A 26635-nucleotide genomic window follows, 5' to 3' on the forward strand; every position below is an offset into this window, starting at 1 on the left:
GCATTGGGTATGTGGGCCTACAATATTAATGTAAAAAGTCACTGCTTGCAAAATCTGAATAGCAAAACAAACCAATAGGAATAATAAATTCATATCTGTGTATGACATGGTTAGGCTACCCAGCAGCCAGTAGTGGACATGGTCACATATAATACATATTTACAACAGATTTAAAGCACTGTGGATCAGAAGACAACCTCTGCCCAAACCTCTGGGAAGAGAAGAAACAGAGGGCACCAACCATTCCTTAGCCCCTTGCATCCAGGATCTTCTTTCTGTCCTTGTCCAGTTATACTTCATTTTAAGTAGATTATTTACAAAACAGCTTTTTTTTTTAAATAAGTACAAAGGGACACTATGAAATCCAGGATCTACCTTCTCAGTTGGTCAGATAACTAAGTCATGAGGGTTAGTCAAGTCAGTCATAACCTCATCAGATTTTCTTCTACTGCATTAAGGGATTTGTAGTCCCATTACCCAAGAAAACCAGGCCCACTGGTCCCACACATGAGGAACATAAGGTGATGTATCTGAATTAGTTCCGGCCTTCTTAATTTAAAACCATGATGCACAGCACAGATGCCAGTGTCAAAGAGAAATCTTGCACACATGACAACTGCATTTTTTGTACCATCTGCCTCCTGTCTCCCCCCCACTCCAAGCCAAGCTTTACACTATGGAGGCAATTAATCTGTGGCTAAAGAGGGATAAAATATAACTGCAAAGCAGATCCCATGCACACAAAAAAGGAATATTCTGGAAACACTGCACTTGCTCGCTAAATTTAAAGGGCCGACTTGGAAATGTTTCTAAACTGTGCTTGTACGCCAAATAAGGCCACTTACATAGTGTCCATCTTTGCAAACTGACAAAAATGTGACTGGAGTTAAAAGAAACACATACACACCAAGAAAGAAACCTCTAAAAACACTCATACAAAATTATATTCAACTTTTTTTGCAGTAGTGTTACCGTACTGTTGGGAATATTTTGAAATATGCATATTTGTATGGTGCTAAAATAACTGAGGTTGATATTCAAAAGTATTTATGCAGCTAATTTAGTTGTGAACTGCATAAATTAATTTTTCAGCTAAATTCAGGGCTGGCCAATCCACAACTTTTGGCCAGGCATCTCAATGTCCAGTCAGAAGTTATGTAATTTGGGGGAGGGGGCAAAAGCTGTGGATAGTGTGGCTATTCAGTGTTCTCTGGATAATTTTATCTATTTAAACAGATCTGTCTCAGCTTAATCAACTTATCCATTCAAATGTGAGATTGCACATCAGAGGAATTACTTAAATAGATAAGCCAGCTGAGATTCATCAGATTATCTTTATGCGGTAGCTTGTCCTCAGTACTGACATTTTTAGTTTTAATCCTCCATCTGCCGTTTTATGTGCCTTTGTGATTTGAGTCTATGCCTCTGTGTCTGTTTGGTCTGAGAAGGGTGTAGTGGGCTCTGTGAACTTTAGGAACACAGCTTATCTGTTCATATTTGGAACAGTTTGAAAGAAGGAATAAAGTATGAGATGGGAACTTCTGAAAATTACAATCGACTTGTTCAATACTACATAGCCTGTGTCTACAGGAGGGGACAGAGATCAATATCAGCTAATTTAATATTGTTGTACTTCTAATAAACGTAAGACATTCTCAACACTACCAGTACTATTGTGTCTTTGCAGTATCACAGCTAACTTTTAATACTTGCGCTATTCTGGGATGACACAAAGGAGGACTATTGTAAATGTACCCCCACCCCCACTTTGCACAAGAGGCTGTGTTTTTTTGAAACCACGGCCATTCAATAAACACTCTCCCTACCCCAAACTTGCCCCCAAGATTTTAATGTAGTATTGTGAGAGTAGGGCTTAGGCATTTAATACTAATGCCAATATGAAAACCCCTTTGAAGCAGCTCCTTTAGAGTGGCACTAGTCCTATATAAACTTCATAGCTATGGAGTAACACTCTTGCAATAATATCACTGCAACCCAGCTCACACTATTACATTAGTGCTGGAATCAACTGCAAGCACTGTGTAAGCATATCCACCAGTTCTCAGAACTGGCATCATTGAACTTTGATGACTTTCTAAGTTAGTGATGGAGGAATCTCTGAACTCAAGAGCCATAAGTCACCAAACACACAGTTGCTGAATGTGGGTGGGGTGGAACTTGGGCCTTGAAAGGTCCTTTCAACATGCCAGGCACAGAGTTTATTGCGGTTTTGGGGTTAAGACAGACTACTAAACCTCAACTACACTTAAATGCAAAAAAAGCTGACTCAAAGATGGCACGTATTTGCAAAGAAAAGAAACGTACTTATTTTGATGAAGATACTATAACTTCAGACTACAAAAATCAAAATACAGAGACCCAAATTTCTAAACCTTTAAGGAAGACACCAAGAAACTTTACACAGGATCCTCAGTGGGGGGTCAAAAACCTCTATAAGATATTAGAAATAATATCGGTACAAAAATAAATAAATATGGTGGTAAAGACTAGATCAAAAAACCTTTTCAGAGCCATTACCTAGATTCTGTTTTATCAAAATTCCTTGGAAACATTTTTTTCCACTGCATGGCACCATCCACTGAAAATATTAAAAAATCTGAGACAATAACAGAAAACCTTCACGGCTATCATTCCTGGTCTACAAAGAGTGGTACCAGATGTGTCGCAAAAGTAATAGGCAAAATGGCTTCTTTCAAATCACCAAAGTTCTGAAAATCTGAGAAAATATATCCTCAAACTGGTACTTTGTGGGTTTCTTTTCTTATTATTTTTTATGCACATTTTTCTGCAGCATTATTTAAAGGTATGAGTTGCATTTCCCAGGGACTTCTACAATTTTCCAGCAATAAGCCCTGTAGCATAAGCAAACTTCTAAGCAAAACACAAAAGTTTATGTTGGGAGATCAACGTATGCCCTTTTTACAGGTTTTACTCCATAATTCAAACAACTCCTTTTATATTTAAAAAGACCAAGAGGCATATTTTCAAAGCACTTAGCCTTCCAAAGTTCCATAGGTTTCTATGGAACTTTGGAAGGCTAAGTGCTTTGAAAATATGCCTCCAAGGAAACTACCAAAGTTCACGATGGATGCAAGGCACGAAAGGCAATTTTGTGACTGCGTATGTAAGTGCCCTCATGCTATTCTATAAGAAAGCATCAGATGGTAAATCATAAGATGTATACAGTTCTCATGATAATACCTCAATTGAGGAATATATCTTATTATTTACCATCTGATGGTCCATAAAACTGGTTTTGTATGTGAACTACCTTTTTTGGTTGGTAGTTCTTCTGACTTTAGTTGGATGTCTGAGCACAAGTCACTGTTTTAATTCTATAAGGGAGTGCATAAGTCCTTTAGCACCTAAATGTATAAGGGGTATACACATAGGCAGAGCATGCATGGGTGGGGCATAGGCGAGTCTCCCACTTAAGCACGAACCTTTCAGAACACTTTAAGTTACGTGTGTTACATGTTGCACTTAGGTGCACCCATTTCCATGTAAGCGGGCACATCTAACTTTAGACCTGCCAATGCAAGTTTATGCCAGTATTCTAGAATGGAATTGGCTGCCGTACTCCCTGCATAGCACTGGTGCACCACACAGGAGCGCCCAGTTATAGAATTGCCCCGAGTTCCTGTCCTTCAGGGAAGATGTTTTAAGGATCTTAGAATACAAGTTCTTTTGGGCAGCTATTTCATGAATGTATTCCACTTCTTTTCTATTGCATTTATTAGCACTTTTCTCAGAATCTGCTGCATTGTTCTCCTGCTCCTCCACAGATTGCATCATGGGACCTTGAAAGTGCCACTTATACCTGTGTCATTGAAGAAAACTGCTTTTCTGTGTGAGACAAATTTGGGAGAGTCCGTTTAAAGAACTGTAAATTTCTTCATGAGGTAACATACCATCCTCAGTACAAACTCTTCATGGCTCCTTGAAGGGGGGGGGGGGGGCTCCTGAATTTTTAACATTTATTTTTATTTTTTGCAAAAAAACAAAAACAAAAAAACCCCAAACAACAACAACCAAAAAAAAAACCACCATTGCAAATCATCAGAAACCAGACTGATAAAATCCATTGAAGGTCATATGTTTTACATGTAACTGTGATGCTTTGCAAATCCTCATAGTGAATGTGATGAGGGCATGGGAAGTAGTAAGAGGTGGAGAGCTACAGGGAGGTAACAGGGCATTGTGTCACATTCTGGTCTTCTCAAGATAGTTTCTGTGGCTGGATATTCCTGATCAAGTTGACAAAAATCACAGTTGGAGAAAGTTTTCTCAGTACCAGAGCCTTTGTTTTAAACGTACCTATATGGAAAAGCAAATGACTAGCCTGGAAAGCGCTGGCACACCCAGTCATCAGAAAGAAGCTGCCCAAATAATTTGTTTGGGATTCCATTACCCTTTTCTGTTTCTTTTACCTTTCAGTCAGTCAGAGACGATGGCCTGCATCCTGCTCTCCCAATTCTGTCCGCACCCTGTCTATGCTTCAAAAATAACTTAAGGAATCCAAAAGTGTGGGAAGAACACACATGAAGAGATGCAACACCCCTGGGCTGTCACCGTTCACTGTCTTTTCCAGTCTGCCTGTTCTGCTGCATAGGCGTTGCAATTTTACAGAAATTTGTTCAGTCTGTGGGAGCTGGAATTGGGTAAGGCTCTCTGTGCTAGTGGCTGCTGTTTTTAATTGCTTCCTTTGCGGCGATGATCAAGGGAGTGAGGCTGGACAGAGGCTTAGCGAATTTTAAAAATGAATGCTGCAGGAGGAGACAAAAGAAAGAAAATGAATCTCTCTCACACCAATACTTCACTAAAAAATAATCTATATTTTATTTCACCTAACTTTCATCTACTGACATTTTTCAAAGCCTGTGCTTCTGAAACGTTAGCTCAGCTAACTTTACAAATACCTGCATTGTGACAAAGCCTGCAGGTACTTGTTATGTGCAAACTTTGTGCCTTGAGCATCTTCACCTTAAAACTGACAGTGGGTACAAAGTACCTGTGGGACTTCTGAATCTGCTTTTCATGCTGTCACATGAATAACTGACAAGGAAACTGAAAATACATGCTATGTGTGTTGGTTTCTTCCTCCAACCTGAACATGCCCCCAGGATCACCATGGGGTTAGAGCCCAACCAAACTCAGGATCTTAGGTTTCTGCCGAAACCGAATCTGCAACCAAAATTGACTGCTTGGTTTCGGCAGAAACTGAAAACGCCCCCCCCCCTCAACCAGCCCCCCTCACTCTGTCCCCCCCCCCCCTCCGCCCCATCCCTCCCGCAGGCCCTTCCTGGGCCTCCATTAGGAAATCCTGGTGGTCTAGTGGCCTCTTTGGGGGCAGAAACAAACCCCACTCATTCCTACCCTATGCCACTGCTCCATCACAATAGCTGTTGAAACTGCAGTGGGAGGTCCCGGCAGCCATTTTGCAACTGGAGCCAGCATGGGCAGGAGACTCCTTTTGGTATGATGGATGCTAACCTCCTGGGATAGAACAAGCTTCCCATGCTCCCCATATTTAATTATAGGGAAAACTATAGATTGTGCCTAAATAAAGCACAAGTCCCGTAACTGTCTGGATATGTTACCAGCCCTGTTGGTTTCAAATTGGCTCTCTAAACAACATACTGTTGAAGACATTAAGTGGAGAGTGATAATTTGTGTACAGCTGGGAGGGAAAGGTGGAGATTATAAGCAACTATTGAATTTTAAGGAATAGTGCTGCACTTTTAAACTTAATGCTGTGATTCTGATTGGTTTGAATGAGGAACTGGAACAGATGTCAGTGTAATCTGATTGGAGATTTATGGTCAGCTGACCTCTGAATTTGGATATTAAGTAAAACATAGCTGCCATCTTTGAACTTGTGCAGAACTTTCAGTATGAGAAGACTTAAAGAATGAGAATAGAAGAACAACCAAGTCATTGGAATCTCTACAGCATCAAGAACTAGACAAAAGGAGAGAAGGAAGAATAAAACAATAAAGTGAAGTGGCACATTTTCTCTGTGGATGAAAATGTAAATCTCAGGCATTGCCCACTCCTGAAAGAGGGAACTCAGAAGAGTTGCAATCAAGGATCATTTGTGAGGATGAAACACTCTGCCGAGTTTTTCATTTAATTGATTCTGTGGACCTGGGATATAGGTAGCCTGTATATGAACGCAATTGGCTACAGCAAAATCCCAAATTCTAACTGTTTTTCGGCAAAGGCGCAAAGAGTCTGTAACCCTTTGTTTGTTCACAAAAAAACATTGCCACTTGATTGTCTGTTTGAATAAATAAAAGAGGAATCATGAAGCTGGTGAAGAAAAGCTTGCTAGGCACAGAAAATTGCTCTGAATTCTAAGTAGTTGATATGAAAAGTTGTTTCATATTTTGACTACATTCCCTGTGAAACGTCGATTGTCGAGATCAGCTCTCCACCCTCAGTTTGGGGCATCTTTAATCAGGACTAATTGATGCTTACAAAGCGTAAAAAGGTATGGCAACTGCTAGGCTGGGTTTTAAGTCCACCACTGAACATGAGGTGCAGTTGACAGGATTGGTAAAGTATTAAGGAAACAGGTTGGGAACACTGATCCCAATGTGGATATCACATTATTGAATGAGCTAAAAGGATGACATGAACAGCTGTGGTCAAGTGTTCCAGCATCTGAAAGTATGATCTAGCTATGACCTTGGCTGCTGACTGTATGGCAAGAACATGGGCCTTCAGCATCTGAATCCTGTCCTCTAGAAGAAAATCTTTGAAACTACTCCTATAAAGAATTGATCTTGGTTGGACTTTTGAAAGTTGATAAGAAGTCCCAGAGATTGAAGACGAAAAACTGTTTTCTTCAGAAGCATTAAGGCCTGTGACTCTACTGAGCCAGTAGAAGTCGGTCAAACAGGTATGGGAATAATAGATGTCCTTGTTTGTGAAGGTGGGCAGCTGCCACCCTGAGATATTCTGAAAATATCCTGGGAGCCAATGACAAGTTGAAAGGGGGGGCCTTTGTATTGGAAACAGTTAGATTGGAGAGTAAACCTGAGGTACATCTTGTGACAAGAATGTGTGTATATGCATCCTTGAGAGCCAGAGTACACATCTAATCTCCTTTGTTGCGCAGAGGAAGAATGGAATAGTGATCGTTCTGAATTTTTCCATGAGGAAGAAACTGAGGTCCCTTAAATTTAGTACAGAGCGTAAATCTCCTTTTTCCAAATGAGAAGTACTTTTAGTAGAAATTTCAATTTCTCTACTACAGTGGAACAGGGTCTGTGGCTTTGGCTTGGAGAAAGTGGACTTCCTCTTGAAAGAAACTGAACTATTCAGAGGAAGGTTGGGTCCATGATAAAAGGACAATCTGAGAGACAGATGAATCTGAGACGGTGTCCATCCTTGATTACAGAGAGGACCCATGTGTCCATCATTATCTCATGATGGTCTAGAAAGAAAAACTGAACCTACCCCTATGGGCAGGGCACGATTAAGTATTGTGCATGAACTAGAAATTAGGATATAATCAAAAAGGCAGCCATTGCTTAGGTTGAGCCCTTTATCTTTGTCTTGGCCTTATGGCAGTCATTGACCTTATTGAGGTTATTTTTGTAGTAAAATTTTTTGTGGTAATAACCCTATCAATATTGGTTGAAAGAGGTAAGCCTAGTTGAGGAGGTCAATGCCTGCCATGAGATGCTGAAGTGTAGACCCATGATCTTTAATCATGTCAACTGTCTTTCACTTTTTCTCCAAAGGAGGCTTCTTCAATTACAGAAGTGGAAATTCTGGTTGAAGTTTCAAAGGCATCATAAGCTGTTCTGATCAGGTGAGCATTATACTCAGCCTCTGCTAATATGGTAGCTGCTGGGTTTAAGCTTGACAGAAAGAGCAGGCAAAAAAATCCTGCACTTCCTGAAAGATGGCATCTATGGACTGAAACAAGTAGATGGGGAGAAATCCATGCAGTGGGATTAGGTCCTTGGAATACTTTTTTTCCTAAATGACCCAATTTAAAGGAGTTCTTTCACAGAGGAATGTTAGAGAAATCTCAGGTTTTTTTATTATTATTATTATTATTTTTTGCTTCAACTGCTACTGAAGAGTGTGACAACCAGATTTTATTAAACCCTGGCGTTGTTTAGACTTTTATTTTTAAGTTCAACTTTTTTGCACAGTAAGTAGATTCTGCCACACAGTGTGTTGCTGGTCTTTGAGCAGGCCATGTACAGATACAGACACAGATGTCTAGGATGCTTCTATATATTTTAGAAGGTCAAAACTTTCAGATCTTACTTTCATTTCCTGCTAAAGCAGAAAAAGGATCTCTTTGGCCATCTTTGTCCAGAAATGGCTGGCATACACACCTAATTGCGTCATGCAATGCATGCAACTGACAGTATTCTATAAGTTGTGCACATCGCTAAGCAATTTAAGTACACAAGTACTGCCATACTGGAACAGACCGAAGGTCCATCAAGCCCAGCATCCTGTTTCTAACAGTGGCCAATCCAAGTTACAAGTACCTGGCAAGATCCCAAAACAGTACATTTTATGCTGCTTATCCTAGAAATAAGCAGTGGATTTTCCCCAAAGTCCAGTTTAATAATGGCTTATGGACTTTTCTTTTAGGAAGCTATCCAAACCTTTTATAAACCCTGCTAAGCTAACTGCTTTTACTACATTCTCTGGCAAAAAATTCCAGTTTAATAACATGCTGAGTGAAGAAATATTTTCTCCAGTTTGTTTTAAATTTACTACTTTGAAGCTTCATTGCGTGCCCCCTAGTCCTAGTATTTTTGGAAAGAGTAAACAAGTGATTCACATCTATCTGTTCTATTCCACTCATTATTTTATAGACCTCTATCATATCTCCTCCAAGCTGAAGAGCCCTGGCCGCTTTAGCCTTTTCTCATACAGAAATCATCCTTTTATCATTTTCGTCACCCTTCTCTGTACCTTTTCTAATTCCACTATAGCTTTTTTGAGATGCAGTAACCAGAACTCCATACAATATTCAAGGTATGGTCGCATCATGGTGAGATACAAAGGCATTATAATGTCCTTATTTTTGTTTTCCATTCCTTTCCTAATAATAAACTAACATTTTATTTGCTTTCTTAGCCACCGACGCACACTGAGCAGAGGGTTTCAACATATCATCAACGATGACACCTAGATCCCTTTCCTGGTCAGTGACTCCTAATGTGGAACTCTGCATTACGTAGCTATAGTTCAGGTTCCTCTTTCCCACATGCATTATTTTGAACTTGCTCACATTAAACGTCTTCTGCCATTTGGATGCCCAGTCTCCCAGTCTCGTAAAGTCCTCTTGTAATTTTTCACAGTCCTCTTGCGATTTAATAACTTTGCCAATCACACAACCAAGGGCTACTGTTCTATAAGTACCAGTGGTAGCTAACGAAGCGCCAGCTTATAGAATTGCCTTTTTTATCTTTTGTTTAGAAAGAAGCTGAAGACGCAGTAGTTTGAAAGCTTACTGGATAGGTGCTAATTTAGGGCCTCTTATCAAGCCATGCTAGCGGTTCCCGCGCAGCAATGCCGACAAAGCCCATTCAAAGTGAATGGGCTTTGTCACCATTATCACTCCAGGATCGCTAGCGCGGCTTGGTAAAAGAGGCTCTTAATGTGAATCAATGGATTTACTGAAACTGTGGATAGGCGCTTTGGTTTATTTTAATGATTTGGTTGTATTTTGATATTATTCGCAATGTTCAAAAAGTTGGTTGTTTTAATTTCTGATAATTTGGGGGTTTTATTTCAAGTATCAGGACTATTTTAGATTATGTTCCTTAACACTATATACCTTGTTAGTTTTGTTTTGTGTATTATGTTTTATTAACCCAAGTTTTTACAGTATTTAGATCCCTATTGTTGGGTATAGTGTGGGTCATAAATATGGATTTAAATTAAATTATACTGGGGAAAGAACAGGAAATAAACTGGAGGCCTATGATGGGAAAATAGAATGAGGAAAACTTTACAGGGAATAGTAATTGAGAAATTTATTGTTGATGAACTTCAAAATTTTTGTATCTATACAGCAATGAAAATGTAGTTGCTGAACTTTAGGTGACAGAGCTTCATTCACAAGCTCACTGCAGTGCCTTCCTCTGTAAGAGACATCATGCAGACATCTGTTGTGTTCTGCAAGGCCTCTCAGTATAGATTTCTAGCACCTTGCACTGCACAGAGGGAAGCTCCTCCATGGTTTTCACCCCGTATCAAGAGTTACTCATCCCACCTCTTTCCATGATACCTGCAAAAGTTCCTTGGCAGACCCTCGCCTGTCCACATCCATCTCAAGACAACGGTTTAGAAAGTCTCGGAAAACAGCAGACAGTCTCTCAGGATTCTGGAGCTCTGGGGTTCCATTTGTAGCTATAAGATACAAGGCCTGAGAAAAAAAAACAATACAGGAAGGGGTCAGAGGTTTCACCTTTGAAGTCAAAGGTCATGGATTTGATATACTGCCTTTCTATGGTACAACCAATATCCTCAGCACCCGCTTGCACTAAGGGGCATTCTTCTAATCAGCAGCAAGTGATCTCTGGTACAGAAACAATCACTGTTTCTTACATACTAATGAAAACCCAACAGACGCTAGTGACTTGAGAAGCATGGTGAACCGGGGCACTTCTTCAACTCTGAGAAAGAGTTCCTAAATATTAGCAGTCTTACTGGGTTCCTTAGAACTGCAGACATGTTACGTAATAAACACTTATCAAGGGATTTTGCTTCCATCACTGTCTTGAATGTCCAAAGCATTTTTTTCATGCAGAATACAATACAATTTAAAATGAATCTGCATGGAGTACATATTTTGCTTTGCTTTGCTCAAGGTTACTGCTTTTCTTGCAGAAAATAAGCTCATTCCCTATAGTTGTGTAACATGAAATGATTTCTTCTTTTTAGTCAAACTAAGTAGCAGCAAGACATAGCTTCAGATTTGGCATGGTGATATCAGTTTAATAGCTCCGGCCTTATCCCAGGTGACAAAACTGCAGTGAAACCAAGCAGCCCAATGCAATTGTCAATCTCAGCTCATATTGTATTGTAGAACATAACTGTTCTATCACATTTTCTGTTCTAAGCTATATAGCTCACATGTTCCAATGTTCAAAGTAGGTTACAACTATACATATATTATATTTAAAAATAAATAATACTAAAACAATTAAAAAAGCAATTTGAAACATAAAAATACATAAAAAGGAGCATTTTCAAAAAAGCGTCTTAAGTAAAAAAAAACCCCCCAAAACCATCCTGCTTATAACATTAAAAAAAAAGCTCTCACAGCCATAATCAAAAGGAAAAAGGTCTATATTTCAGGCCCACCCAACCGTAGTATACGTTTAGCGGTAGCTGGTGGGGATCTCAATCTCTGCCAGCTGAAGACTTCCCCCTGATGGTAACGAAAATGCTGCTCTCCACAATACTGGCACTTATGCATGCTCAGTTTTCAGCGCATGTCTGCTGCAGACTGCCAAGGTGGAGAGAAGCAGTTTTCCACCACCTGAGATATTTTTTGGTGTGGTGGAGAACACTTGGTGCCCACCCACTTCTTGCCTAGGCCCACCCAAAATCTGCTGTCTGGCTACGCCCCTGCTATATTTCCTGCTCTGTTATGGCCGTGCAATGGACATTTTTGCACTGAAAACATCCAAAATGATAAGACATTTTTCAAAGTGAAACGTCCAACATTTGAACGCCAAAAAAAAAAAAAAAAAAAGGACATAAACATCTGTCTGGCATCATTCTCAAAACTTTGGCCACACAGACATTCCTGTAGAGGAGAGGAGTAGTCTAGTGGCTACAGCAGTGGACTTTAAACCCCACTATAACTTTTTTTTGTAACTGTTATCCCTCCAGGACTTGAAAAATACTTACTGTAACTGAATGTACATTGCTATAATAGTCTTCAGACTTGTGGGTATATTATATCTTTAGGTACAGTAGGTATTCTTCTGTTTCTGGAAGGCTCAGAATTTGAAAAATAAATGAAAGTTGACATGAGACTTGAACCTGGGTCCCTTGGTTCACAGTCCACTACATTAATCACTAGGCTACTCCTCTGACCTGCTTTGCTCAGAATGGCCTTAATACCTGCAGCTGACATAGAACCTGGTTTTCCTTTCCAGTTTCACTTTCAGGCAGTGGCGTACCAAGGGGGGGGGGCGGTGGGGGCGGTCCACCCCGGGTGCACGCCGCTGGGGGGGTGCTGCGCGCCTGTGGGCTCTTCGTTTTCATGCTCCCTTTGCCCCGGAACAGGTTACTTCGTGTTCCGGGGTAGAGGGAGCATGAAAACGAAGAGCCGGCAGGCGCACGGCACCCCCCCCCCAGCGGCGTGCACCCGGGGGGGGGGGGCGTCGCGCTGTTCCGGGGGAGCGCTGCACCCGGGGGGCAGGGTGCATGGGCGATCCGCCCCGGGTGTCAGCCCCCCTAGGAACGCCACTGCTTTCAGAGAAGACAGAAAGGGACAGCAACCATTGGGGGATTAAGGAAGGGTCTAGACTTAATCCCTCCAATGGTCAGCTGCTTAATTAGAGCACTTTGTAACTTGGATATGACTGAAACAGGTCTAGATAAAAATGTCCGTTTTAGCCATGGACGTTTCTTCTGATTTGAAAATTCCTGTTGGGGATGTCCAACTTTTGGGCCGTGACTAGACCCGCCCAAAACACACCCACTACACACACCCATGCTATTTGGGCAAACTGCAGTGTGAAACGTACAAATTCTGACTGTCCAAAATCAGGATTTGGACTTTTTAGCAAACAGACTTTTTTTTTTAAATGGTATTTTAGGACATCCATCTGATTTGAAAACAAAACACCAAAACATAATAAAACAGAGTGAGCAATTAATAGTAATTTCTTTGCAGGTATTTTAATGTTTGCATTGCATTGTTCCTGAGCAATGCTCAGAAATAAACAGTGCACAATGAATAATGATGCACTGGTTACAAAATAAGATAAATTTCCCCTCTGTAATTCCAATTACAATCACCAGGAGTTTTCTCTTCAGTCACTCAAGAGATGGGACTGCCAGCTAGCTTATTTTTTCCTGATAGGCTGATCTATTCCTAGTTTTAGAATTCCATGTGTGCACTGTGGTAATTCTGGTAACTCAAAGATCAGTAAGACTGCAAATTTATACAAGCAATGGGGCAAAACTAGAAACAGATCTGCTTTTTGGGTAAAAGCTAGACAGCTGACATAAACAAAGATCCTTACTCAAGGTTCAGGCTGTCTTGGGTATTTTGATTATTATAAGTTGCTACACAGCCCAAACTTAACCACATAACTGTAGAAGAGGCCACAGCAGGACCTAAATTTATCCATACAAAGACAATATTCAACCACTATGAGGGCAATTTCGTAACATGTCACCTAGGTGGGGAAGCCAAGTAGGCACATACTTCAAAATTGTGTCTTTCTAAAACACCTGCTCCAAACCTGCCAAAATCACAGCTACAATACAGCTGCAACCGTTTACTCCAGCTTGGGGTAGTCCATAACTATACTCCATTTAATCCTGCCATTGACCCGGCTTAGATGGTCATGTTTAAATGTAGGCATACAAATCCAGGTTTATGTTAATATTCTTTAATGCAAATTCTATAACGGTATCTGTGCACCAAGGTGCCATTAAAGAATACTAACATAAACCTGGATTCATGTGCCTACATTTAGGCATGACCATGTATGCTAGGTCAATGGCAGGCATAAAATGTAGAATTATGAACAGAGTCATGCACTATGGAAAGGGACAAAAGGCCAGAGATTGATAAGCCTGCATGACTCTGGAATTTATGATCTATTATGATACCCTTAGGGCAAGCAGGCTTGGGAAAGAAACTAGTATAAACAACAGGAGGAATGTGGTTTAATATGTTAAGGAAACCAGATAATAATCTAAGAGAAGGATAATTTGCAGAAAAAGCCATGTAAATCATTGTCTAAAACAAATGATATAAGCAGCCGGATCAGAACAGTATTTTAGAGACGTAGTCACAGTGAACACCTTTTTATGTAACTGTACTGATCTCTCATGAGAAACTATTAATTGTATCTGTATTTGGTAAGCAAATAAAAAAAATTGACACTCTCATATGCACGTAGCCCTGGTTTCTTTTATCCCCCCCAAATTGTGGATGGCTGGTACATGCTAATTTGGGAAGGGGTACAAGCAGCCTAAAAACAAAATGGGTTGTAGTTACCAATATGGACTACCATTATGATGGGTTATTTTACCACTAACTCATGCTATTTTAGTACAGGTCCCATTTTATGCAATGAGACCTAATTACATTAAAATAACACATCTTAACGGTAGCCCATGTTGATAACTTCTCCCCATAGTGTTCCATAAGATATAAGTGTAAGTTGGACACATGCCCATCCCATGCTCCTCCCCATATACGCCCCTCTTATAGTTATACGCTAAGGCACTACTTATATGTGACCTTATAGAAAGCCACACAGTACAGTTACATGCCTAAGTGTCAGTTGTCTCAGTAACTTGTGTGCAATGGTGGCCAGTTACAGAATTGTCCTGCTTCCATCTCGTAAGAAATTTCTGCCCTGTACAGTACTCAATCAGGCAACTCTACTGGTCTGTGCCTGGCTCGCACTGTTCATAGCTTGCTGCAGACAGTCATACAAAGAAATCCTTAAGAGAAATCTCTTAAGCTTGGAACCAAAGTCTTTCACTTTCAGACAGCTAAAAGATGACTCAGCATGAGCTCCATTTGCATTCACAGGTGGATTTTTTTCCACTGTTCCCTCTAAACTGAATGGGAGTCCTCCAACTGAGAAAAATGGTGAAAAAAAGACTGAAAGGAGCAGCTCGCAGAGTAAAAAACTTGCATCAGGCGTGGATGCTGTTTAAAAACACCATCCTGGAGGTTCAGGACAAATATATTCCACGTATTAGAAAAAAGGGAAAAAAGACTAAACGTCAGCCGGCGTGGCTAAACAGTAAGATAAAGGAAATCATTAGAGCCAAAAAAACAATCCTTCAGAAAGTGGAGAAGAGAACCAACTGAAAGTAACAGGATAGATCATAAGGAATGCCAAGCCAAATGCAAAGCGGAGATAAGGAGGGCAAAAAAGGACTTTGAGAAGAAATTAGCGTTGGAAGCAAAAATACATAGTAAAAACTTTTTTAGATACATTAAAAGCAGGAAACCGGCCAAAGAGTCGGTTGGGCCGCTGGACGAAAATGGTGTTAAAGGGGCGATCAAGGAGGACAAAGCCGTAGCGGAGAAATTAAATGAATTCTTTGCTTCGGTCTTCACCGAGGAGGATTTGGGGGGGACACCGGTGCCGGAAAGAATATTTGAGGCGGGGGAGTCGGAGAAACTAAACAAATTCTCTGTAACCTTGGAGGATGTAATGGGTCAGTTCAGCAAGCTGAAGAGTAGTAAATCACCGGGACCTGATGGTATTCATCCCAGAGTATTAATAGAACTAAAAAATGAACTTGCGGAGCTACTGTTAGAAATATGCAATCTGTCCCTAAAATCGAGTGTAATACCGGAAGACTGGAGGGTAGCCAATGTTACTCCGATTTTTAAGAAAGGTTCCAGAGGAGATCCGGGAAATTATAGACCGGTGAGTCTGACGTCGGTGCCGGGCAAGATGGTGGAGGCTATTATTAAGAATAAAATTGCAGAGCATATACAAAAACATGGACTGATGAGACAAAGTCAGCACGGATTTAGTGAAGGGAAGTCTTGCCTCACCAATCTAATGCATTTTTTTGAGGGGGTAAGCAAACATGTGGACAATGGGGAGCCGGTTGATATTGTATATCTGGATTTTCAGAAGGCGTTTGACAAAGTGCCGCACGAAAGACTCCTGAAGAAATTGCAGAGTCATGGAATCGGAGGTAGGGTATTATTATGGATTAAGAACTGGTTGAAAGATAGGAAGCAGAGAGTAGGATTGCGTGGCCAGTATTCTCAGTGGAGGAGGGTAGTTAGTGGGGTCCCGCAGGGGTCTGTGCTGGGTCCGTTGCTTTTAATGTATTTATAAATGACCTAGAGATGGGAATAACTAGTGAGGTAATTAAATTCGCCGATGACACAAAATTATTCAGGGTCGTCAAGTCGCAGGAGGAATGTGAACGATTACAGGAGGACCTTGCGAGACTGGGAGAATGGGCGTGCAAGTGGCAGATGAAGTTCAATGTTGACAAGTGCAAAGTGATGCATGTGGGTAAGAGGAACCCGAATTATAGCTACGTCTTGCAAGGTTCCGCGTTAGGAGTTACGGATCAAGAAAGGGATCTGGGTGTCGTCGTCGATGATACGCTGAAACCTTCTGCTCAGTGTGCTGCTGCGGCTAGGAAAGCGAATAGAATGTTGGGTGTTATTAAGAAGGGTATGGAGTCCAGGTGTGCGGATGTTATAATGCCGTTGTATCGCTCCATGGTGCGACCGCACCTGGAGTATTGTGTTCAGTACTGGTCTCCGTATCTCAAAAAAGATATAGTAGAATTGGAAAAGGTACAGCGAAGGGCGACGAAAATGATAGTGGGGATGGGACGACTTTCCTATGAAGAGAGGCTGAGAAGGCTAGGGCTTTTCAGCTTGGAGAAGAGACGGCTGAGGGGAGATATGATAGAAGTGTATAAAATAATGAGTGGAATGGATCGGGTGGATGTGAAGCGACTGTTCACGCTATCCAAAAATACTAGGACTAGAGGGCATGAGTTGAAGCTACAGTGTGGTAAATTTAAAACGAATCGGAGAAAATTTTTCTTCACCCAACGTGTAATTAGACTCTGGAATTCATTGCCGGAGAACGTGGTACGGGCGGTTAGCTTGACGGAGTTTAAAAAGGGGTTAGATAGATTCCTAAAGGACAAGTCCATAGACCGCTATTAAATGGACTGGAAAAATTCCTCATTTTTAGGTATAACTTGTCTGGAATGTTTTTACGTTTGGGGAGCGTGCCAGGTGCCCTTGACCTGGATTGGCCACTGTCGGTGACAGGATGCTGGGCTAGATGGACCTTTGGTCTTTCCCAGTATGGCACTACTTATGTACTTATGTACTTATGCATTGCTGCCACTAGGTGGTGGTGGTGCTTCAATATTGTGTTCCAGGTTCCGTGCAGTCTGTGCAGTGAAACAGCACCCCTCACTGGCAGGACTATAGTTGGAGGACTCCCACTCGCTTAGAGGGAACAGTTACTGGCACTCAACGCACGCTATAGAAGTGCCCCTTATGGTGCCATCAACACATGAACCCACACTTTCATTTCAACTGACCAGAATCACCTAAACATTGTTTTAGTTCTGTTTCTGAAAACCTAATTCTGGGGTCCTTTTACTAAACCATGGTAAAAAGCGGCCTGCGGTAGTGTTGGCGCAGGTTATGGGCGCGAACAGAATTATTTTTCAGCGTGCCTGTAAAAAAGACCTCCCCCCCCCCAAAAAAATGGACGTGCGGCAAAACCAATATTGCCGCGTGTCCATTTTGGGTCTCAGACCTTACCACCAGCCATAGATCTAGCAGTAAAGAATTTGTGCGGTAATGACCTACGCACATGCGTCCGCTATGCGCGCCAGAAAATAAAAAATATTTTTCAGATACGAGTAGCAGACACGCGCCAAAAATGAAATTACCACAAGAGCCACACGGTAGTCGGGTGGTAAGTCCATTTTGGCACGCACAGATGCTTAAGTGGCTTAGTAAAAGGGGCCCTCAATTTGCAATACCAAGATCTTTTAGGTAGCAGGGTACAGCCCGGAGCCCACCCTTGTGATTAACTGGCTGCAGTGATCTGAGGAACAGCAAGTCATGGATGAGATTCACTCATAAACTGTTATACATTAAACTACTCAAGAATTTTTTCCATTTATTTATTTGTTATGCCACGCATCTCTTTTTCTTGAAAACCCAATTATGTTTTTATCAGCTCACTGAACACGAAAAAGAGAATATTTTCAAACAGAATGCCATACGTGGACTGTATTATTTCTAACTAGTAGCTTTGGAAGGTCATGCACTCACCCTGAGAGGATTTTCATTGAGGTACGGGGGCTCTCCTTCCACCATTTCTATTGCCATAATCCCCAAAGACCAGATGTCAACTTTCGGGCCATAAGCTTTCCTGGTCACTACTTCGGGTGCCATCCAGTAGGGTGTCCCTACCATTGTGCTCCGCTTACTCTGCTCAGGGGTGATCTGAGCACAGAAACCAAAATCGGCTACAAAGAAGAGAACTTTGTTAGGGTGCACTGAGATGGTCAACACAAGTTTATTTCTCTATCTGGACATTTATGTGCCAACATAAACCAGGGCACTTTACATAAGATACAACAGAACACAAATAATGGGAATTGACTTCAGGGTCAATTTACTAAGCTGCAGTTACACAGTAGCATGCTCTTACCACACCTTAAAAGGGCATTCTGCTGTAAGTTACCAATTGACATGCGCTACCCACGTGCTAGAAAATATTTATTTTTTGCAGCGTGAGTGTATCGGGGTTGTGGGGGGAAAGAGAGTGGGTGTTCCAGTGCTAATCAGAATGTCCACATTGCCACCTGCTGACTGGTGTAGGATAAAAATGGCCTTAGTGTGCGGGGAAAATCCATGGTAAAGGACCCCTTAGAAACCTATCAGGGAACAGGGACTATATGAGGGTGCTGATTAGAGCAAAATGAGATGGTGGGTATCTTAAACAGGTATATCAGACACCTGTTAACTGGGATTTGGACAGCCCCCACTAATTCATTGCACATATGCTACCAAATGGTTTTCATATGGGAATAAGGATGTGCATTATTTTGAAATGACACTTCCTATGTCGTTTCAACCTGAAGCAACAAGAAAAGCCCAAAAGTTCAGTTTCTTTCCATATGTTGTCAATAGCATTCACGGTCAATAATGCGTTCTATCATTAGACACACATACCTCTGGATTCTATATATGGCACCCAAAGTTAGGCGCAGAATTCCGTGCGTTAACTTAATAGGTTAATTGGTTCTAAATTGGTGCTAAGGATCAAAGGACCTTAACAAGCATTAATTGGAGCCAATTAGTAGTTACATCTGGAAATGCTTATGCCCTATTCCAGTGGTTCCCAAACCTGGTCCTGGAGGCACCCTAGCCAGTCAGGTTTTCAGGACATCCACAATGAATATTCACGAGAGAGATCTGCATACAGAGGGTGTATGCAAATCTCTCGTGAATATTCATTGTGGATATCCTGAAAATCAGACTGGCTGGGGTGCCTCCAGGACCAGCTTTGGGTAACACTACCCTATTCTCTAGCACCTGCACCTAATTTCCATTGTGTTCAATTCAAAATGGGTGTGGCCATGGGAGGGAAGGGCAGATCAGAGGCATGCCTGGAAATTAAGCACAGGGCTACAGAATACTATCATTATCGCGCCTAACTGCTGGGACTTTGGCACCAGCATTCATGGCAGCCAAATCCTCACGCTTAAAGTTAGGCACGAGAACACGGACTTAGGCTAGTATTCTACAAAGGCAGTTCCACATGAAACTCATGCTTAGTGTGCATCATCCTTGGGCAACCTTTACTGAATTTCCCCCCATAGTGTGCTCAACAGAGAACATTACTGATGACACTGCCCCTAGAAGAAAAAGAAATGAAAAACGCAAGTAAGATGAAAAATCCCACAAATATGGGAAAGTAAACAAAACAAACATTTTTGGCTGCACACTCCTACAAAGGAGTGCCATTCAGCTCCTGCCAATCTAAGCCAGAGAAGAAACACTTTGTATCTAGAGCACTGGCGCAGCTACTTGGGGCCACAGAGATTTGGCCCTGGACCCCCTGCCGACGACCCTCTCGACCCCCCCCCTCCAGCTGCCAACCCTCCCCTGCAGCCACCATCGCCTACCTTTGCTGGCGGGGGACCCTAACCCCCGCCAGCCGAGGTTCTCTTCTTCCAGCACAAGGCTTCGTTCTGTTTCTGTGAGTCTGACGTCCTGCACGACTCAGAAACAGAACGAAGCCTTGCGCCGGAAGAAGAGGACCCCGGCTGGCGGGGGTTGGGGTCCCCCGCCAGCAAAGGTAGGCGACGACGACGGCGGGGGCGGGTTGGTGGCGGGAGGGGGGGGTCGAGAGGGTCGGCGGCGGGGGGGGGGGGTCAAATTTGTTGGTGGTGGTGGCGGCGGCAGAGGAGGGGTCAGCAATGGCGGGGGGGGGGGGGGTCAGCAGCGCCGGTTGGGGGGGGGCTAAAATGTGCCCCCTCATCGCGGGCTCTGGACCCCCCTCCTGCCGAAGTCTGACTATGCCCCTGATCTAGAGTCACACTAGAAGGGAAGGATCTGCAGAATCCTGGCTTCCTGAGTCTAAAGATGGAAGTGGTCCTTCACTGAGGAGCAGACGCCCAGTCATAATGGCTGGCAAGGCCGATCAGAGGAAATGTCAGCACAGCCATTTAGCCAGACCTCACACAGAAAAGGGGCCTCCATTTGGGGGGGGGGGGGGGGGGGGGGGAAATATATATATATATATTTTTTTTTTAACTGAACACAAAATTATAATTTCACACTTCTATAGCTAAAAAGTCTGCCTCAATGGTTTCTGTATCTGTTTTAAATTAACGAGTTCCAGGCTTCTGGGGTCTTCCTAATTTGCTCTAGCCTCAGCCGCTGTGATTCTCTGTAAAGCCCAGATAGTTGGTACCTAGAGAATGACATAGGGACAAAGTTTGTCTCCGTCCCCGCCCCCGTGGGTTGTGTCTCCGTCCTCACCCCATCCCTGCAGGTTCTGTCTCCATCCCCGCCCCGTCTCCACAGGCCCTGTCTCCATCCCCGCTCCGTCCCCACAGGCCCTGTCTCCATCCCCGCTCCGTCCCCGCAGCTTCTGTCCCGGCCCTGTGGGCTCTGTCCTCATCTGCAGAAGCCTTGAACACTTATGATTTTATATTTAAATCTTTTTATTAAAATATAAAAAGGAACAATATGCTGTGCAACTGTTGTCTATAAATTACAAAAAGAGAACAATAATAACAATGAGCAGCTATAATAACCCTCCTTCCCACCACCACCCTCTACCCTTCCAACCCCAACAATAGGTGATTTCTACTACACCAAGCAATCCTAATTCATACTGTTAAAATGTCCAGGGGTATAAAAAACAACCCATTCTATATGCCTTAGAGGGGAAAAATATGCCCTATAAAGCACTGTTATGTTTTTTTAATCTGTGGATAAATAAGAAATCATCAACAATCTCAGGATTCAATCTAGCTCTCCTGTCTTCCACAGTCCTTCCTGGAATAAAAGTTGTCCTCTTAGAAGATGTACTGGTAGCTGGATGAACAGGATCTCCCATGCAAATTTTGCTAGTTGTGGCCAGTAAATGTTTGCTTGTTATTCCAAAAAATCAAAATATCTTTGTAGGCATCACTTAAACATAAATAACAGTCCAGTTCATTAACAGGCTTCAAAGTAGAAAATGACACGGGGACAAAGTTTGTCCCCTGTCCCTGTGGGCTCTGTCCCCATCCCCACCCCATCCACGTGGGATCTGTCCCGTCCCCACCCTGTCCCCGTGGGATCTGTCCCCGCGAGCTCTGTCCCCGTCCCCATCCCCGCAGTTACTGCGGTTCCCCGTCCCCATGTCATTCTCTATTGGTACCTACATTAATCAGCTAATTTCCCTCCCTCATGGAACAACGTATGTTTAGCTGCACAAGGTGGACTTGCCCTTGGGAGGAGGGGATGGTATTTAAATCAGGAGTTGAAAGGGAAACATGTAGATTGTGCCTTCAAATCTTCATATGTTTAAGCTGTTTCAAAGCAGAAATACGCATGATATATGTACACGTACATCCATCTACACAATTTAAGAGCCATTTCTTGTCTGTCAAACATATTTTATATGATGAAACTGCTTTATAAAATTGATATCTGGCATGTTCCCATCCGGACAGTTCCCACCCACCAATTCCCCCCCAGACAGTTCCCATTTAGGGCAATTCCCCCCCCCCCCCCCCCCGGACAATTCCCACTTGAGGGAGGACAATTCCCAACCAGGACCTTTTCCTTCCCAGACAGTTTCCACCTGCTGATAACCTCTTGTTTTTTTTTTTACTGTTGAATTTTTCCTTCAATGAAGTCCCGGTGTTGTGGACGCTCTGACGGTGCGTCCTGTGTGTCTTCACGGTGCGTGCTGAATAAGTATCTCACTCGCTCTCTCCATCCCTCCCTCTTGTGCACTTCTTCTCGCTGTCTCCCCACTGCCACAAGCAAGCTGAGCAAAGAGAGCAAGCAGTAGCAGCTCCCGCAGCTCTTCCCTTTCCTGGCTGGGTAGCTGGCCTGCAACTCCCCGCCCGCTGCCGCACATTCAAGAAAGTTTATTCAATTTTGAGAGGCTGGTTATTATATGGACACCTTGCACGTGTTGTGGGCAAAATTCAGAGTTTCTATCTATCTATTTACTTACTTAGGGGTCCTTTTACTAAGGTGCACTGAAAAATGGCTTGTGGTAGTGTAGGTGCAGGTTTTGGGTACTCGCTGATCCATTTTTCAGCGCACCTGTAAAAAAAAGGCTTTTTAAAAATTTTGGCCCAAAATGGATGTGTGGCAAAATCAGCCATTGACTCAGCGGTAAAGTCTCACGTGGTAACCCGGTGGTAATGACCTATGTGCGTCAAACGTCACTTGGTGTATGTCTGATATGTGCGTCCGAAAGTAAAAATTATTTATCGGATGCGCGCCAAAAATGAAATTACCACAAGAGCCAAGCGGTAACTCCATTTTGGCATGCGCTGGGCGTGCGTAGACACTTATGCGGCTTAGTAAAAGGGCCCCTTATTTAGGAACATTTAAAATCTTTTTTTTTTTTTTTAGTTTACTTGTAGGCAAGGTGCAGTTAGGGGGTGGTTGGGGGGGGGGCACTGCCCCCCCCCCAAAATGAACTGCATGTCTGGAAGGGGAAAGAGATGTGTAAAAGGGGGTTGTGAGCCCTCCTGGGACAGAGAAATACCCAGTGTACCTGAATGTAACTCACCATGAGCTACTACTGAAAAAGGTGTGAGCAAAATCTAAAAAAAATAAATAGTGTGTTTTGTTTAAGTTATGGGTGGGAATTGGTAGTTGGGAACTGACCTAGAATCAAAGTCAACCCTAAAAATAGGTATTTCTCACGTAAATCTGTCTGAAAACTGCTTCTCTCACAACAAAAGCACTCAATGGCCTTCTAGCCAGGATTATACCTACTTAGTTTGACAGATCCATCCATGCCAAGGAGAATGTTGTCACTCTTGATATCTCTGTGGATCACCTGGTTTGAATGCAAGAAATCTAAGGCTTGGAGGCACTGGCAGAAAGAAGGAAAAAAAAGAGGTGGCTCAGTGGCAGCTAATAAAATCATGTTAAATATATTAATTTAATATAGGGTTATAAAAACTGCAGAGTACTATGGAGTGCTGACACATGGAATAAACACCTACTCCGATTCTCATTTATAAGCTTTTTAAATTAAGGTATAATGTAACCAAACTAGGCTTCAGCCCAAGAGATCTCAGAAGCTGAGCAGAACAGGACTCGACCAATGCTTGCATGGGAAAACTGTAAGGTACTTTTCAATCAACCTAGGACTAAACCACGATACTATAATGTAAATAATGTGGTAATCAATCTTTATATATAATGGAGGAAAAAGCTTCTGTAGCCCCAGTCAAAATTTAAACTCTTATGACTCACGGGGTGAATTCTTCATCGGCTTGAAAAAACCTCCAAAGTTTAAGTTTTTATTTGCAATTCGACTTTATAAGCTATGCATGTACCATTATTATGTGGAAACATAAAGCATGAAGCACTTATCTTAGTTGTCCGACGTCCCGTTTTGTCTTTTACAATTAGAGCAGCAATGGATTTTCAGGTTAAAATCCCTGGAACCTAAGGGTCTTAACACGATTATTCAATGGGCAACATTTTTTTTAAGCTGCTCCAGTTTGGTGCTATCCTTTTAAATAATGTGGACCAATGACTTTCGCTGCACATTAATGAGCGTCTATAAATTCAGGCGCCATTTTTGAACGGACTGTTTGGAACAGCAGAGTGAATTTAAGCTGCATCCAAGTAAGTTTACACTATTTTAAACGTATAAGAGTAGAGGGCATAACAAATGCAGTGCTAGTAAGAATTTTTAGTGCTGAATGAGTAATAACTTGGACATTCGGAAGTCCAAAGGATGGGTTTTGATTGTCGTTTTCACTGTTGCAGACACCAGCATAAGCACGAGGTCTGTTTCCTTGAGAAAGCCCATACGGTGAAACAGGACGCCGTCGGATGACTAAGATAAGTGCTTCATGCTTCCACATAATAATGGTACATGCATAGCTTATTAAAGTCGAATTGCAAATAAAAACTTGAACTTTGGAGGTTTTTTCAAGCCAATGAAGAATTAACCCGTGAGTCATAAGAGTTTAAATTTTGACTGGGGCTACAGAGGCTTTTCCCTCCATTATATATAAAGATTACCACATTATTTACAAAATTGTAAGGTACACCAGATGCTGCAGGAAGCGGTAACACTGACTCTAAAGAGGGGTAGGGTAAGAACGAAGTAAGTGTCCCTTCCAATCATGGAGGAACTCTTTGATTGCACCGTATGCTCTATTGAGTTCCAAAGCTCTGGGGATAGATGGGTAAATTCTCTAAAGCTCGCCTAATATTAGGCCCCGGGATGCAGCATGCTCAGTGTGGATTCTATATCAGCAATTGCATGTGAAATTGACGTCACAGAATACCAGCGTAAGTCTGCAGTTATATGCCCGACTTTAGGCATGACCACTTACACCAGCCAAACCTACCTGTATGCATTCTATAACTTGTGCATGCAAGTGCTGGGCACACCCCTAACCCGCCCATGCCCCTCCCAGGTCTACGCCACCTTGTAGTTGTGCACTAGAGAACTTGAGCACCCGTGTTACAGAATCTCGACTAAGGGCTAGATGCACTAAACTTAACGAGCCATTAACGAGCAAGTAGTAAACCCTGGCATGCACTAAAGGCTTCTCCAAGCCATTTTCCGATCACGGAAGCAGTTAACGAAAACGGAACGCAGATGATCCAAAAGCTATTGCAAGGCTATTATAATGACATGCACTACGGTTTTCTGATCCCCTTACCGTGAAAAACCTAACAGAAGGTCTACACCTCTTGTTGGGGCAAATTGGAAGAACAAAATGTCGTCAGGGACGTCCTTTTTGGATGTCCTTCACGTGAACCCCCCCCCCCCCACTCCAAAGGTGTTCTTTTTGGATGTTCTTCACTTAATAAAAACCTGTGCCGCCCGAAAGGAAGACGCTGCGCCGCTCACCGTATTTGGCATGTGCAGAGCAGCCAGCATAACAGTTGGCTGCTCTGCGCATGCTCGACCGGCCAATTGGCCGACTGTTTACCGATGGAATAGAGAATGCAAGTGAGCTACAACGAGTAGCTCATTTGCATTCCTTTTCCTTGATGCATGCCCATTCCTTACCGATTCACTAAGGGAATTGGTAAAGGAAGGGCTTTAACGAGTCTTTAGTGCATCTTCCCTTAAGACTGTTACTCACGTAATTGTCAATTAGTGCCATTAATACCAATTAGTCAATTGTGTGTTAAGGCCAATTAGCAGCTAATATTCCATTAAGTTACACGTGTAACAGACCATAGTCTATAAGGCCCAGATGCACTAAACTTTAAGAACTCTTTAATGACCCTTTAACGAAGAATTTTTTAACTGTGGCATGCATTAAAGGCCATTTTCCGACGACTGTAGCAGAAAATGAAAACGGAATGCAGATCAGCAAATTGTGTAGAAACCCTATTGAAATGAGATGCACTAAAGTTTTCCGCCTGCCCTAACGCTGGAAAACTGCCGGAAAGCTAATGACAGGTCTGTACCTTTCATTAGGCCTTGTCCCCCCCCACCTCGCCCGAGGTCGCCGCTACTCGCCGTTTCCCCCCCTTGAATTAAATAAAAAAACAAAGCAAAATTCAAAACTTTAGCAGCCCCAGGCCCCCCCGCCCTTCCTTTCTCTCAACTCTTTCTCCCCAAAGCTCCGCCTCCCGCCATCCTCCGCCCCCGTGCCCCGCCCCTGAGGTCATCGCCGCTGCTCCCCCCTCCGCCTTCCGGGCCCGTGCAGCGCCTCTCACCTCTGTGTAAAGGTGCTGCACGGGCAAGAACAGCTGATGCCTCGAGTCTTCGCGTCTCTCCTTTCCTCCTGGGCCCGCCCCCGTCTGACGTAAGTAACGACGTTCGTTTTTTAAAATTCATTATGGACTTTTACGTTTTTGATTTTTAACGTTTGGTTGATGCATCTAGCTCTCAGTATGCAACTTTGCACACTCAGCGTGAAGTTGGGTGCAAAGTTTCTAGAAGTAGGAGGAAAGTGTATATTGTCCAATCCTGGTCTGGTCCGGAGGGACGCTAAGGAATGTATATTGTCCTTCATTGGTACCAGCACATGGAAGCCTTTCTTATAGCTCTTCCCCCTTCCCCACACCTCTGGCAGCAAACTCTAAATGATACTGTTTCCAGTGTTGATGAACAGCGTCTTTCTGATATGATAATCCCTGTGTTCCCCTCAAAACCAGGCCTTAGCCATG

At 42.7% G+C, this 26635-nt stretch overlaps 1 protein-coding gene across 3 annotated transcripts in view; it reads right to left on the minus strand.

Moving 5' to 3' along the window:
- Window positions 1–4042: 4042 nt before the first annotated feature.
- The window catches only part of LOC115474606 (serine/threonine-protein kinase PAK 3), a 173698-nt gene continuing 151105 nt past the window's right edge, over window positions 4043–26635 (minus strand). For all 3 annotated transcript variants that reach the window (XM_030210139.1, XM_030210138.1, XM_030210140.1), the window contains 4 exons: window positions 23255–23354; window positions 18062–18258; window positions 10295–10432; window positions 4043–4787 (listed from right to left, as the gene is read on the minus strand). In XM_030210139.1, the coding sequence (XP_030065999.1) occupies window positions 4698–4787; window positions 10295–10432; window positions 18062–18258; window positions 23255–23354 (525 nt within the window). In that variant the 3' untranslated portion in view covers window positions 4043–4697. The remainder of the gene's footprint in view (window positions 4788–10294; window positions 10433–18061; window positions 18259–23254; window positions 23355–26635) is intronic.

The sequence above is a fragment of the Microcaecilia unicolor genome, chromosome 7 (genome assembly GCF_901765095.1).
Source record: "Microcaecilia unicolor chromosome 7, aMicUni1.1, whole genome shotgun sequence".
In the NCBI taxonomy this organism is placed as follows: Eukaryota; Metazoa; Chordata; class Amphibia; order Gymnophiona; family Siphonopidae; genus Microcaecilia; species Microcaecilia unicolor.